The sequence below is a fragment of the Rhinopithecus bieti genome, unplaced genomic scaffold (genome assembly GCF_001698545.2).
Source record: "Rhinopithecus bieti isolate Rb0 unplaced genomic scaffold, ASM169854v2 scaffold_82866, whole genome shotgun sequence".
Taxonomy (NCBI): Eukaryota; Metazoa; Chordata; class Mammalia; order Primates; family Cercopithecidae; genus Rhinopithecus; species Rhinopithecus bieti.
Genome location: NW_016830476.1, coordinates 572765 through 586984, shown reverse-complemented (window position 1 = coordinate 586984; position 14220 = coordinate 572765). Strand labels below are relative to the sequence as shown.

The following is a 14220-nucleotide window of genomic DNA, read 5'->3' as shown; positions in this document are numbered from 1 at the left end:
TTCTCATGTCGGGCCTTCTCCTCGGGAAAGTCCCTGCTCTGTGCTGATGGACGCAATAGGCTGGGGAGCAACCAGCCAAGGACCGTCTTTGCTCCTTTGGGAGGCTTTTAGTGAACAGACAACAGCTCATGTAAAAGAGAGTGCAAAGGGGCCAGAAAGCAGGCCTCTTGCACCAGGCCAAGAGCCAGCTCTCCAGTTCTGAAGCAGGGAGCAAGAGGAGTTCTGCTTCAACGGAGGGCTAATTTCTTTCCAGGGGCTGACATCTGAGGAAAGCAGGGAAACGAATCTGGTCATTAGTGTATATGCATCGTCCAAACCCCAGAAGTTGCTGAGAAGCCGCCCAAACTTGAGCCTGTAGGAGGCGCTGTGTCAGATCATAGGCGCTCTGGGCCCATGAGCTGTATTTAATTTACAACCAGCAGGTGAAAAGGGGTCTTCTAACATTTCTGTTTACACAATAGTAACAAATTAAAAATTCCTAGAAGGTACGAATTAAAAAAAAAAATCTTTATAATTGCTACTACAGTATTATACACAGGTACTTATTTCTCAAGTTAACAGTAACAAATTGTGTCCTGGCATGGATTTATCCTTCATGGGGAACTTTTTAGGAGTCGTGCCCAAGTATGAATGAGGGCTTAAATTCACACTGAATTATCATCATTTTTTGGAAAGATTAATTGGTATTTTGGGCTGCATTGATTGGCCAATCTGCCTAGGGAATGGAAAACCCATAATATCCCTTGGAGGAGACAGAAAACCATGGCCAGGGAGAATGACCCTAACTTCCTCTTCTGCTGCAAAGATGAGGCAGTTTGCAAGATTCTTCTCTTTGCGGGTGATCCTAATTAGTTCACAATTTTGAATAGGAAAGAATGGGCAGTTAAATATTTTTAATTTTAAGAAGGATACAAACCATAAGAATATCTAATATGGTAAATAATACTTGTCAAATGAAAAAGAGGGTGCTAAATACAAGGGCATAGGTTTAAACCACAGTAATTAACACCTCAGAAGCCATTATTATTAAAATATATATATAACTGTTAGCAGCATGGCCTATCAATAACATCAGAGTTGCTAAAAGAAAGAATATCCCTATCCATGCTTGCCCTAAGCCGAGATTTTCACAATAAACATAGCTATGTTTCCAGGATTTTTTTTTCCACCAAATAAAATGTACTTTCTTGGAGCTGGGGTAGGAGGTTGAAGTCACGGGCCCTCTTTCATTCTCATGGGGTTTCACACTGTGGTTTAACTGTTTAAATTCACCAACTCTGGAAAAACATTAGCGCTGCGCAGGGGCTTGACATGTACACCTCAGACTTGTACTCATGTGCCACTTGAACTAGACAAACTCTCAAAGTAAAGAAAGGTGCCTTAGAATTTTAGCCATAAAATGTTAAAATCTATGTAGACTACCCCATCTTTGACTAAAATCCAAAACAACAGTAGAAAAAAATATATGTGGCCTTTCACTTATGCAGGGCAATGCTACACAGAGAAAAAGAAGGAATCACTGAGGGGAATAATTATCTTATTTAACTTGAAGTTTTAGATTTGGGGGCCACGTAAAAGGTCACTGATACACAAGCCACTGACATCAATACTATTGTAATTTCCTAGTTTTTGGCCAAAATAAGTAGATTATTTAAAGTCTCCACCACAAATGGGAATCAGTGATCAGACATGAGGTGCACATACACCTATCTTACCTACTTTTAATGGAAGTATTTTGCATTATTTTAAAGATCTACTCCATTAGCACAGGGCAAGCTGGTATATACAAATAGTATTTGAAGTTAAATAAGAAAAAACTGGGAATATAAGTAAACCTCATTTAAAGTTAATGAATTTTACCCTTGATAAGAGAATTTAATTACATTTTTCTCTTGTATCTGTAGACACACATGCACCTGCCCTTACAATTATGGTTCCTAATAAAGGTGTCTCTTTATCAATTCAAGAGCATGCTAACTGAGAGCTTTATGGAATTCTGTAGTACTCACCTTGGTGTCGTACAAGTGCGAAGATGAAAGAGACCCAAATTCTAAGGAATGATGAATAATTCATCCTGGAATTTTAAAAAGAAAAAGAAAAAAAAAATCCCCAGCTTGCCAGAGTAAACAGAACACCAGGTGTGTTTGGTGGCGAATCCCAAGACCATCAAAACCATCACAGAACAAATTCACATAACACCACCAACAGTGCTGAGTCGGGCTGACATCCCCTGAATGCTGGCAGGTCCTCCTAAGTTCAAAACTTCACGAACAAATTATAGATGCCCAGAAGAAGCCAGTCTGGAAGTGTAATGAGATCATTCGAACTGTCAAGTAATTATTTAGAATTAGTGAGAGCAGTGTGAGTAAAGGAAAGGTATCTCCTCTGCATCGAATAAAGCACTGAAAACTAGGACCCAATGCTAAAGATGCATGTGGGTCCTGGGTTGTGTCTCTGCAGCAGAAACCACATCCCATTAAGACCTGGCTTTCCTAATTTTCACAACAGCTTTCCATCAAGATCAAACAAAAGTTGGTTAAAACACAATGTGTTCTACAGCTAGGAGAATTTAGAGTTTGCCATCACCTTCTCCATAGAAGGGAGCCGATCCATCATTCTGAAGTATTGACCCGATTCAGGGCCAGTCTACTCTGTTCACTGACTTCACATAGTGAAATGAATGATAGAAACATTAGTAATAAAAGAAGAACCAGTCCAGAATTGGAATCACAATAAAAATAGAATCCAGTGCACAAGCAACCAATTAATTCTAGCAAGTTAATTAAAGAAGGAACGCAGCAAAGATGAACTTGTTTTTGTGTTAGTTTACAATCAGTTGCACGGTGGCTTTACCCTCCACTAGGAGCACGTTTTGTCTGTGTCACTCTGCAAAGCTACAATGAGAACACGGATGCAAGCTCAAGTTAGATATCACTAAAGTGCATGGCTAGACCATGAAGTCTCCTCCTGAGAGTATTCTTAAAAAGAAAAACCTTCCTCTTATCATTTGAAGTTATCACAATTCTTCAGCCAAACTTTCACGGGAAAGGCAATGAATTTATCCTGTGAGAGTTTTATTGCAAATCTTTAGTTGTCAAGTATATATGTTGTAATTTCAAGCACATATTAAATATTAGACAGTTTTGCTGGAAACGGTACAAAGGCTTTAGCAGAGATCACACACAGCTTTAATGGAGACAGATGCCATGCAAGTTTAAGACTACAGCCCTTAGGAAACTGGTTCAGAGAGAAGTAAGGAGGATTCATTTAGATATTTGTATTTATAAAAAATGTCACTAACCTGTTCTGTAGAGGCTGGAGGAACTGAGTCAGAAATATTAAGCCAAATCTTGGTAAGCCAGGAAAAATTAGGTAAAACAAGAATTCATGTCAGTTCTCCTCAACTTGTTGCCAATAATTTCTGATTCCTGAAATGATGTCTGAATCCCGTACTCTTAAAACCAAAAATTAAGTTAGTCCTGCACTAGAGACAGGTAAGTGTTGAGTTGCAATCAAGTTTTTTTCTATTGATTAAGGAAAAGTAAATCTAAAGATCAGTTTCAGGATTGCGTAGAGAGGTTCTTTTCCTGAAAAACTAGACCTTTTTTTCCCCCTTAAAAAAAAAAGGTAGATTCAGATGGAAATGTCAGGTACTTGGAGCTGAAACCTTGGGCCTTTCTGATCAGAATCACTTCGCACTGAAAAACACAAAAGCAAACCCCCCTTCTACCTTTGTACCCAAAAGAAGGCAACTGTATAATGTTACAGAATTAGCATCCACCGGCATGGGATTAAAACTCCAAACAAAGCAGCTGCCTCCAACATTTAAATGAAGTTGGTTTTCTATTAAAGTCTTTTTTTGTTTCTCTGGTTTTGAACAGTCGCCACAGATAGGCTCTACTCTATTTTTTTCACAGGTATGCATGAAGTATTTAAAGAAACTTTTCCAAACTTTTTAAGTTTTATGCCCTCTCTTTTCTCTCGGATGCATCGCTCTGCAGGAGATAGGACAGGGCGCTTTCCAGGCAAAATCTAACAAGGGACCTAGTGCTAGACATGATCTTCCACAAGGGAAATCTCAAACTGTGGCCTGGAAACCTCCCCTGACACCCAGTGAGGGTCACTGGAGGCAGAGGGGGGAGATAAACCCCTCCTGATAAAAGTTTGCAGTAAGTAAACAGTTTAAAAGGGATGTGAATAAGGGGAAAACGTGCTCGGTTAGATGCTTCCAAGCATCCAGTAGATGTGGAATGAGCAAAACTGGCTAAGGCATAAGCTAAATCTACTATTCGAAATGTTTACATGGAATTTATCAAGAAAGAAGTAACTTGACTGTAGCAGGAAAAAAACTCTTCTGTAAATCAATGGAAATTTAAAAATTATTCCAAATTTTCTCTGACCAGACATTTAAATGCCAACTGTACAAAAGAAATATAATTCTAGGTTTAAGCATGTTGTCACAAGAGTGGTGAACTAAACTTTTTAGTTTAAATTACTCCTTGTTTTCCAAAACCTGTGAAAATTCAGCAGGTTTCCCACATTGTTTATTCTCTCACTGGTGTTATGAATCCTCCACACATATTTACTTACAGATGTTAAATGACTGCTTCTCTCCAAATGACTCACATTTATTTATTTTTCTTTGGATTCTAGGAGTGCTTTAGAATGGCACATATTTATATAACAGAAAAGCTAGTTTCTTGGGTGCCTATTTAAAATAAATTAAGTTCAAATCAAAGACACATTAGAGAAGGATTCTCTTTGTCCAGCCTTAGGTTTTGGTCCAGTAGTCAACCTACATGTCTTGAAGCAAAATCATTGGCTCTGTTTTTCGTGTTAGTTTACAATCAGTTGCATGGTGGCTTTCCTTCCATGAGGAGCACTTTTTGTCTGTGTCACTCTGCAAAGCTGCGATGAGAACACGGATGCAAGCTCAAGTTAGACATCACCAAAGTGCGTGGCTAGACCATGAAGTCTCCTCCTGAGAGTATTCTTAAAAAGAAAAACCTTCCTCTTATCCTTTGAAGTTTTCACAATTCTTCAGCCAAACTTTCATGGGAAAGGCAATGATCTTCCTGGCGGCATACTAATTGCTTTCTTCCTTTTTCATGCTCTCTAGGATATTTATATCTCAGCCCTTTTGACCCACGTTGGATGCTCCATCCTTCTCGAGGCAGGACTGCTGCTGGTATAAATGCCATCTGGGCATAACCAGATACACAAGATGGTGGCATACATGAATTAGAATGCCTTTGAGAATCCGGCTGCAAGGGAACACCAGGTACGTGGGGAGACGCCAGGCTGGCTTATCACTTTGGGAAGCTGGGCAGTGAGTGTGTGTTCTGGTGTACACCCAGTGGTCACAGATTGACAAATGACAAAAATCTCTTTTCATGCTGTGTCAGCAGGAGGACTTATTTTGTTGAAAGTGTGAGGTGAGCAAAGATTTTGACAAGATTTAGATGTGGGATAGGGTGGGGGTGCGTTGGAGCTAGTCACCCAAGATATTTGTGCTTTATTAAAAAATGGCAAAGTTGATGCTATTTTATAGGCAAGAGGAAAGACAGCTCAAACAAAATAAAAAAATACAGTCCTCTAAAATCAAGTAGAATGGGTTTTATGTGTGGGATGCTTTTGTTTTTGTGTTGTTTTCTTAACTTTCATATACCTTTTTCTGTGGAACAGATGGTCAGATGTGAGCTACTTTGAAATGATGCAGTTATTGGCTATGGAAGACATGGAGATGTGCCACTCAGACCCCCCACTAAACTCCGTACAACAGAGATGTGAGAAGTACAGTTGGCCAACAGCCTCCAGCCCTCAGCACTTTCAGGCTCAGCCCCAGTGCTGAAACCCAGGACACACTCTTCATGGGACAGCCCTCCGCCAATGACTGGGCAAGGTCAGGTTACACAGTCTAGCACTTTCCAGCCAAAGCAGGACTCCCCAGATGGGCAGTTTTTGCTCTGGAGAGCCCTGTTGAATGACAAAGACTTGGTCAAGCGCTCAAGGAAGCAGTTCTATTATACCAATGTCAAGGTCCACCTGGGAAAAACATACATGTGTGTGTAGATATATGTATATATAATTTATTACATACTATATGCATACATATATATTATACATGTGATTTATCATATACACATGTACACACATATGTACATACAGGTATTTTACATACTTATTTTATATACCTAGCCTCATTTGGAGGCTATCTGGGTAGATGCCTCCAAAGATTTATTTCTGAAAATTTCTGATCCTTTAGACACACCCTACTGCACACCATCAGGAACTAAAATTTCTCTCAGCACAGGAAGACAGTAGAGAGGACTTTCCCCAACAAGGCAACAGTTGCTCTCTTCAAAAGCTGCTCCTACCTTCTCTCCTGAATGCCAGGCCTATAATCTGGGCTAAGCTGCTGCATAACCCAGCCAGAGACAGGCTGGGCCTGACAGGAGACAAAAGGGACTGTGCCCACAAAGGTGCTGCAGGTGCAAAGCGCCAGCACGCACTGGTAGGGATGAGGGGAGGGCATACCCAGGGGCACTCTCTAGAGCTACAGACTTCAATGTGGTGTCAAGAGCACCAGCGAAAGGTGCAAACTCACTCCTAGAGAAGTTTCTAGGAGCCTGGAAAAAGTGATGGCTCACACTGAGCAAGGTTCAAATGCCTGAATTACCATGGCAGATGGCCGAAGAAGGGACCAAAAGGCTCACAGATGTTTGCATGGTGGAATAGATGTATTATGTAACTCTGCTAGGCCCACTGGACAATCACGTTCCATGGAAGGCCAGAGGACAGACGCACCAGCCACCAAAGCCAGCAGGAATATACTGGAGAGGGAGGCACCAGCATCACTAAACAGCTCAGTAGAGGCTCCCTAATGCCAGCCAAGGCTGATGCCAGGAAAGATGATTGTGGAACTTGGCTCTGACAGCAAGATGATGGGTCCCTGAAGAAATACAGGCCAGGTGACATCACGCTACTGTGTGAAGCCAGGGATGCTGGGGGACAGACATAATTTTTGTAATGACCAAGAAGATCAGAGGGGCAGCCAAGGGGCGTGATCCTTAAAGAGTCAAGGACATGCTTAATAAAGCACAGTATCCAAGGGGCAAAGCAGATGGGCAGCCAGCAAAGCATGGTTTCCTCTGTATAATAATATAAAAGAGCAAGGGCCAGGTGCGGTGGCTCACACCTGTAATCCCAGTACTTTGGGAGGTCGAGGCAGGCAGATCACCTGAGGTCAGGAGTTCAAGACCAGCCTGGCCAACATGGTGAAACCCTATCTCTACGAAAAACACAAAAATCAGCTGGGTGTGGTGGTGTGCCTGTAATCCCAGCTACTCAGGAGGCTGAGGCAGGAGAATTGCTTGAACCCGGGAGGTGGAGGTTGCAGTGAGCCGAGATCTCACCACTGCACTCTAGCCTGGGCGACAGAGCAAGACTCCATCTCAAAAAGAAAGAAAGAAAGAAAAAAGCAGGAATGGTTGAGAAAGGTGGAAAGCAGTGGTCCCAATAAAAAAAACCATGGTCCCTGCTTGGTTTCTGGATCTGAGTCAGTTTTCAAATCTGCAATCTGTAGACTGAAAAGGTAACAGGTACCCAAAGGGCAGGACCCTCCAACACCACGGCAAATATGGTAATTTTCCCAATCTGTCCCCAAAAAGACCTTTGGCCATTTACACAAGTGACCATAGACTGGGAGAAGGAGAATGCTTAGACATTTTGAGGACTGTTATAGAAGGAGTTTGAGTTAATAATGATAAAGACTCCGTTAAAGTGGGAACACACAGGGCTCAGAGAATAAAAGGAATCCTAGAAAAGTTTACAGTGGGTTTACAGGGGCTGCAGACCCCCTGGATGTTATTTTCCCAGTCCAAAGATATTACAATAAAATTAAGCTTAAATCAAAGATTCACCTAGAGAAGGATTCTCTTTGTCCAGCCTGTATTAAGGTTTTAGTCCAGCAGTGAACCTAAATGTCTTGAAGCAAAATCGCTGGCTCTGTTTTAATAAACTACTAGTGGCATACTAATTGTTTTCTTTTTCCATGCACTCTAGGATACTTATATCTCAGCCCTTTTGGCAAACGTTGGATGCTCCATTCTTCTCGAGGCAGGACTGCTACTGGTATAAATGCCATCTGGGCATAACCAGACACACAAGATGGTGGCATACAGGAATTAGAATGCCTTTGAGAATCTGGCTGTGAAGGAACATCAGGTGCGTGGGGAGAGACCAAGCTGACTTATCATTCATTGGATTAGGAAGCTGGTCGGTGAGTGAGTACCATTGGGATTGATGTATTAATACTTGGCACATTGGATCTTTAGCTTATAGAGTAACAACTATCATAGTAAGGAAGGCAAGTAAGTGGAAATCTCTGACACTCCCTGTCCCTACTCCAGCTAAAGTAGTCATATAAAAGAATATTGCACCCTGGGCTGTGGGGAGAATGGTAAACATTAGTATCACTCTTAAAGAAAAGGGGTGGTGAACTCTTACCATATCTTTATTGAACTGGCCAGGATGGATCCTAGAGAATGGCTATGGACTACTCCAAGTTCAACCAAGTGGTAGTACCAATCGCAGCTGCAGTGCTTCAGATACGTGATATGTGGCCATTCATTTGACAAATGCATTTTTTTTTCCTGTTTGAATCTGGAATGAGGGTCAAAAATAGTTCACATCTTATGGAACAGACAACAATATATATCTGTATTTCTAGCTTTGCCCCAGGGCTATAAGTCTCCCACCTTCTTTCATATTGTAATGAAAGAGATCTGAGTCATCTGGGTACTACAGAACATCACCTTGATTCACTGTATTGACAACATCAACAATCCGGGCACCATGGGCAAGAGATGGCCAGCAGGCTGGACGCCTTAGTAACACACAGGGGCTCCAGAAGGTGGAAGATAAATCCTACAAAGATTCAGGGATGCTATTTCAGTAAAGTTGTAAGGAATCCAGTGGCCAGGAACATGCTGGGACAACTCCTCCAAAGGAAAAGGCAAATTGCTGCATCTTGTAGCCTGTCTACAAAGAAATTCTTTCTTCTTTGTCAGCTTCTTCGGGTTCTGGAGGCTACACGTTCCAAACCCAGAGAAATTGCTCCAGGTGATATGAAATTAAGCCAGTTTTGTGTCGGTCTGAGAACATAAAAGAATTCCATTGCAGCTCCAGGCTATGATGCAAGCAGCTCTGCTGCTTGGGCCATGTGTTCAGTAGGTCCTTTGATATTGGAGGTGTGTTTGGTGGAAAAAGATGAAATGTGGACTTTATTGCAAACCCCAGTGGAAGAACTACCACGTAGGCCCCTGGAGTTCCGGAGCAAGGTCATGCCATCTGCAGCAAAGAATTACACACCTTCTGAAAATCAGCTCTCTCATGGGACTAGGCCGTGTGATGGAATATTTGTCTAAGAGACAGTGGTCATGTATCTAGAACTTCCCATGAAGACCTACACCTCGTTGGACCCACCAAGTCATGAAGTCAGGTGGACCCAGTAGCAATCTAGCATAAGATGGAAATGACGTATCTGGGACCAGTCATGAGTAAGATGCCTGAGTAGGTAGTCCAGACTCCATGTCACCTGACATAGTTGTGTCAGTACCTGCTCCCCAACCAGATCACACATATGGCTATATGTGTGAAGGTGAATACGACAAGATGGAGGAGGAGGAAGAAGCCTAAGCCTGGTGCATGGATGGACTCAATTGGTATGTGTGTGCGCAAGCCTAAAGCAGACACTGGCTGGCTTCGTGACAGCCTCATTCAAGTGGCCTTGAAAGACAATGATAAGAGAACATCCTCTCAATGTGTGGTGCTTTGGGTGATATATCTTGTCACGTATTTTGTGTCAAAGGAGAAAGAGTTCTGAGGTTAGAATATATACAAACTCATAGGCAGTGGTGAATGACATAGCTGGCTGGACAAGGGCCCGGAAAGAAAAAGATGGGAAAATCAATGACAAAGGGGCCTGGATAGACAGATGAGGGTGGACATGAAGTTTGAAGATCTTTGTGTCATATATTATCACCTACCAGAAAACATCCACTACAAAACAGGAACTAAACAACCAAGTACACAAAATGACTCGGCCAGTTGATGTCAAGCAGTCTTCGTCAGTGTTGGTCCGATGGGCGCATATATAAAGTGGCTACAGCAGCAGGATTGGAGGTTATGCATGGGTCAAACAGCACGAACTTCCATTTAGCAAGGCTGGTCTAGCTACCACGGTATCTGAAATGTTCAATCTGTTCAACCTGCAAATAACAGAGACCAAGGGTGAAATCCCAGTATGTTACTGTTGGGGAGACCATTTGGCCATTTGGTGGCAAAATAACCACATTGGACCCCTTTCATCCTGGAAGGGTCAGCACTTCTTTTCCACAGGGATGGAGCCATATTCTGGACATGGGTATGCCTTTCTTGCCCAGGGGCCTCAGCCAGCACCACTAATGGAAGGCTTGCAGAATGCCTGATTCATAAGCATAGAATTCCATGCAAAATAGCATCTGACTAGGGAAACTGCTTTATGGAAAAGGAAGTGTGGGAGTGAGCCCACGGCAATGGGATTCACTGGTTGGAGTAGCGATAGTATGAGCGGAAGATGCCAGCGTAGGTGAGAATTGAAGTAAATTGCTTAAGGAGTAGGTGAAGCACCACCCTGAAGACAGTATTATGCAAGGATGAGGTGCTCTTCTCCAGGATACTGTGTACACAGCGAGTCAGAGACCTTTATAGGGTGCGGTGTCCCCAGTAATAAGACTACATGGATCCAGGAACCAAGGTATGAAGGCAGGAGTGGCCCTACTTGCCATTACTCCCAATGATTACTGGGGGACTTTGTGCTCCCCAACCCCTCATCTCTGGCCTACACAGTTTGAAGTCCTGGTTCCTCAAGAGGGTACATTCTCACCAGGGGACATGGCAAGAGTCCCGCTGAATGATAAGCTATGGGCTGTAATGGTGCCTGGACACACTGGGCTCCTTGTGTGCAAAGACTAGCAGGCAAGAATATGAACCATCATCTCGTTAGGAGTTGTTGACTCTGATCAGCAGGAGGAGGCAGGGCTATTGTTATACATTGGGTTCAAGGGATAACATATGGCACTCAGGTGACCAATTTTGGTGCCTCTTGGTACTCCCTTACCCAATTAGACTGTGATGGACAAGTGTAGCAACCCTAGTCTGATCAGCATATGGTTACGAAGGACTCAGACTACAAGGAACGAAGGTTTAAGGTTTGAGTGAAACCACCAGGTAAGCCACTGAGACCAGAGAAACAAAAGCCAAGGGGTTCTAAGGATAGTGGAAGAGGGAGAGAGTGGGTACCAGTTGTCACTCTGAAATCAACTGCAGCGACAGGGGTTTTAAGCCATTTTCCTAGCCTCCCTCTTCTAAGTTTCCTCTCAGATGGAGAGGCCTACCAGAGCCCTAGAGGAGCTGCCATTGATCATGGATGGAAAATTGGATCTACACATTGCATGGAGTGGACTGTGGCAGACACTAAGATGCAAAACTCAGACCCACCCTCAGAAAAAGGATGATTTCCAGCTACAAGGTGTAAGGTTAGCTGACAGCTTCCAACTGTTGGCTCCTTTAGCATCTGTATCAGTTCAAGCTGAGGTTATGTTCTTGAAGCACTCCTGTATCAATGATTGAGAAAAGCATTGGTAAAGGGCCCTCGCCATTTCTGGCCAAGGCAGGACTCGTCTAATGGAGAATCTTTGCTCCAGAGCATCCTATTGGGCTGACTGATTTAGGTCTATAGCATGGTCTGATGGTCCATCTTGCTCAACCCTACTTCTTCCCCGTTCTTTCACAGGTGTTACTCCCCAACAAACTTTCTGCACTCCCAACTCCACCTTAGCATCTGCTTCCTGGACAACAGAATATGTGACATTGGTGTCTCTGATAAATTTACAAGCCCTGTACAACTGTTTTGCTTCACTGTATGAACGACCATGGAGTCCAGATAGTTCTGTAATGCAGTTGTTTCTACCACTTATCCACTGATTGAATAGTGTCTAACCTCCTAGATCTAGCTCATTAAGGTGATTACATCTAAGGCTATATTTACATTCTCCCTGAAAATGGTAATGTTGTCCATAACAGGATCCTCGAAATGCATGAGGTAATGGAAAAATGAAATTCAGATTTAAAGCAATCAAAATTTTAACACAACCAAAACAGTTCCTATTGTCCTAGTTGTATTCCCTAACAATGGAATAAAGCTTACATCTGCCCTCAAATAATCAAATATTTCAGAAAACATTTTTCTCTCTAGTCTGTATTATTTGATGCCTGCTTCCCAGAGTCTCGTTCTTATTTATTTAACACCTTAATTGTATTACTTAGGTGACTAAGAAGCATTCAAGGATGGAAAGTCAGAATGGTCTGATGAACTGAAATTGCATTGTCTTTTTTTTTTTTTTTAAACAGATCTAGATCTTGCAGACCATAATAGAAAAGCTGTCTCCTCTATTTTTAAAGTAATATTTATATTCTTTACAAGGCTCTCTCTTGAATTTTAAGGAGGAACAGTAGCGTGACTGCCTCATCCTTTCCAAGAACAAAACCTTTGATAAAGGCTCCTGGAACATTAAATTATTGTTTTTCCTCAATAAATGCCCATTTTAAGTTCACTTGGAACATGATGCCTCCTTGATAAAAGTCTGAGTTGGAACTGAGTGATCTCTCTCACCTTTGGCTATCTGCTGAAACCAGTTTTAGGGCTCTAGAGTGTCCCGAGGTTAAAAAACAAATCATCAGTCTTCTTGGGTCACATTACTTGTTCATTTATTATTGTGAGTAACACCCATCCTGTGTCCAATAGGGCATTTCAGAGGAGAAGGGAGGACAACAGATATGTCCCAACCACAATTTCACAATTCTGGAAATGGTATGAGGGCAAATTCCAGTCTGGATCTAGAGCTATCAGCCACATCAGTGACTCTGTTACAGAGCCAATCAATTTAGTAAATGGATATTGAGGACATCTCATTTTAGTTTTTCAGTGAAAAGGAAGACTAACAATAAAGGTGTGTGCTGGGGAACTTTAGCAGTAAGCACTACAGTACAGCTGTCAGTGCATGGGTTCTGCAACCAAACTGCTTGGGTTTGCATCCTGGTCTCGCCATTTACCAGCCATGTAACTTTTGGTATTACTTAACCTATCTGTGCATCAATTTCCTCACTAGTAAGAAAATGGAGATAAGAGTGTCAACCTCGTAGGAAGGGTTGTTGTAAAGACCAAATAGGAACTTCCTTTCCAGAGAAGAACTGAAAGAGAAATGTGACTTCAAAAGCCAACCTTCTTGTTTTAAATGCATTCTAGTAACTAGAGAAAGTCACGGTATTTTCCAGTCCAATAGTTACTGGATGTCTTGATACATGTCTACTTTGCAGGTACTCAGAGAAGCTCACACTAAATAGTAATTAAATAAAACGTAGTACAGAGGCTTAAATTACAGTTCTTTGAAATTTGAATAGCAGGCAGAATAATCTTAAACAGGTCATGATACTTATGTATTTCTGAGGCATTGAAAGAGAAGTGAATGAACTCTGTCTCTTAAATACAGAAATAAAGTACAGTCCTTAGACTTTAATCCTTGGTGCAAGGTTAATTCATAATGGCTTACCAAGAAATTATTGATAAGCAAGCAGGGTTCAAACGTACAAAATTCTAATACATATAAAAAACTATTTTTCTAAGGAAAAAAGTAGCCCCTGAATAAGAACTGGCAAATTTTAATTTCAACAAATGAGATTTTTCAATCTTACTCATGAAAGGTGATGCCAAATATCTTAAGACAGAGTTTATCCTCAAAGGATAAAAAAGCAGTATAAAGAGCATGTCAGAAGTATAAGATTTTGCTAACAGAAAAGCAATAACACGTTTCTTATGAATCTTTGTTTTGTAGTTTTCAACTCTGGCAAAATTCCAATTAAATTTGTCAAAATGGTCAGACTTTTACTAGTTTGGGCCAATCCTCCAGAGAACTCAACCACAGAACCAACGAATATTTTTAGCTATATAAAAAAATATATACCTCGACCCCACACTCCAGAAAAAAAATCAGAACACAAAGAGAAAATGGACTTGAATTTTAATTTTTTAAAAGATTATCTATATATGTATATTAATAAAAAATGCAAAGAATAGACCTTCATGTTTAAATTATATTCTAAAATAAAAATATATATATA

The 14220-nt window shown here is 41.5% G+C and overlaps 1 protein-coding gene across 1 annotated transcript in view; it reads right to left on the bottom strand.

The window, feature by feature from the left end:
* Window positions 1-11651, bottom strand: part of TECTA (tectorin alpha) — a 97223-nt gene extending 85572 nt beyond the window's left edge. The window contains exons 1-4 of the mRNA XM_017865564.1: window positions 11542-11651; window positions 10050-10271; window positions 8509-8664; window positions 2010-2074 (exon numbers count right to left, since the gene is read on the bottom strand). Of these exons, the coding sequence (XP_017721053.1) occupies window positions 2010-2074; window positions 8509-8645 (202 nt within the window). The 5' untranslated portion in view covers window positions 8646-8664; window positions 10050-10271; window positions 11542-11651. The remainder of the gene's footprint in view (window positions 1-2009; window positions 2075-8508; window positions 8665-10049; window positions 10272-11541) is intronic.
* Window positions 11652-14220: the final 2569 nt, after the last annotated feature.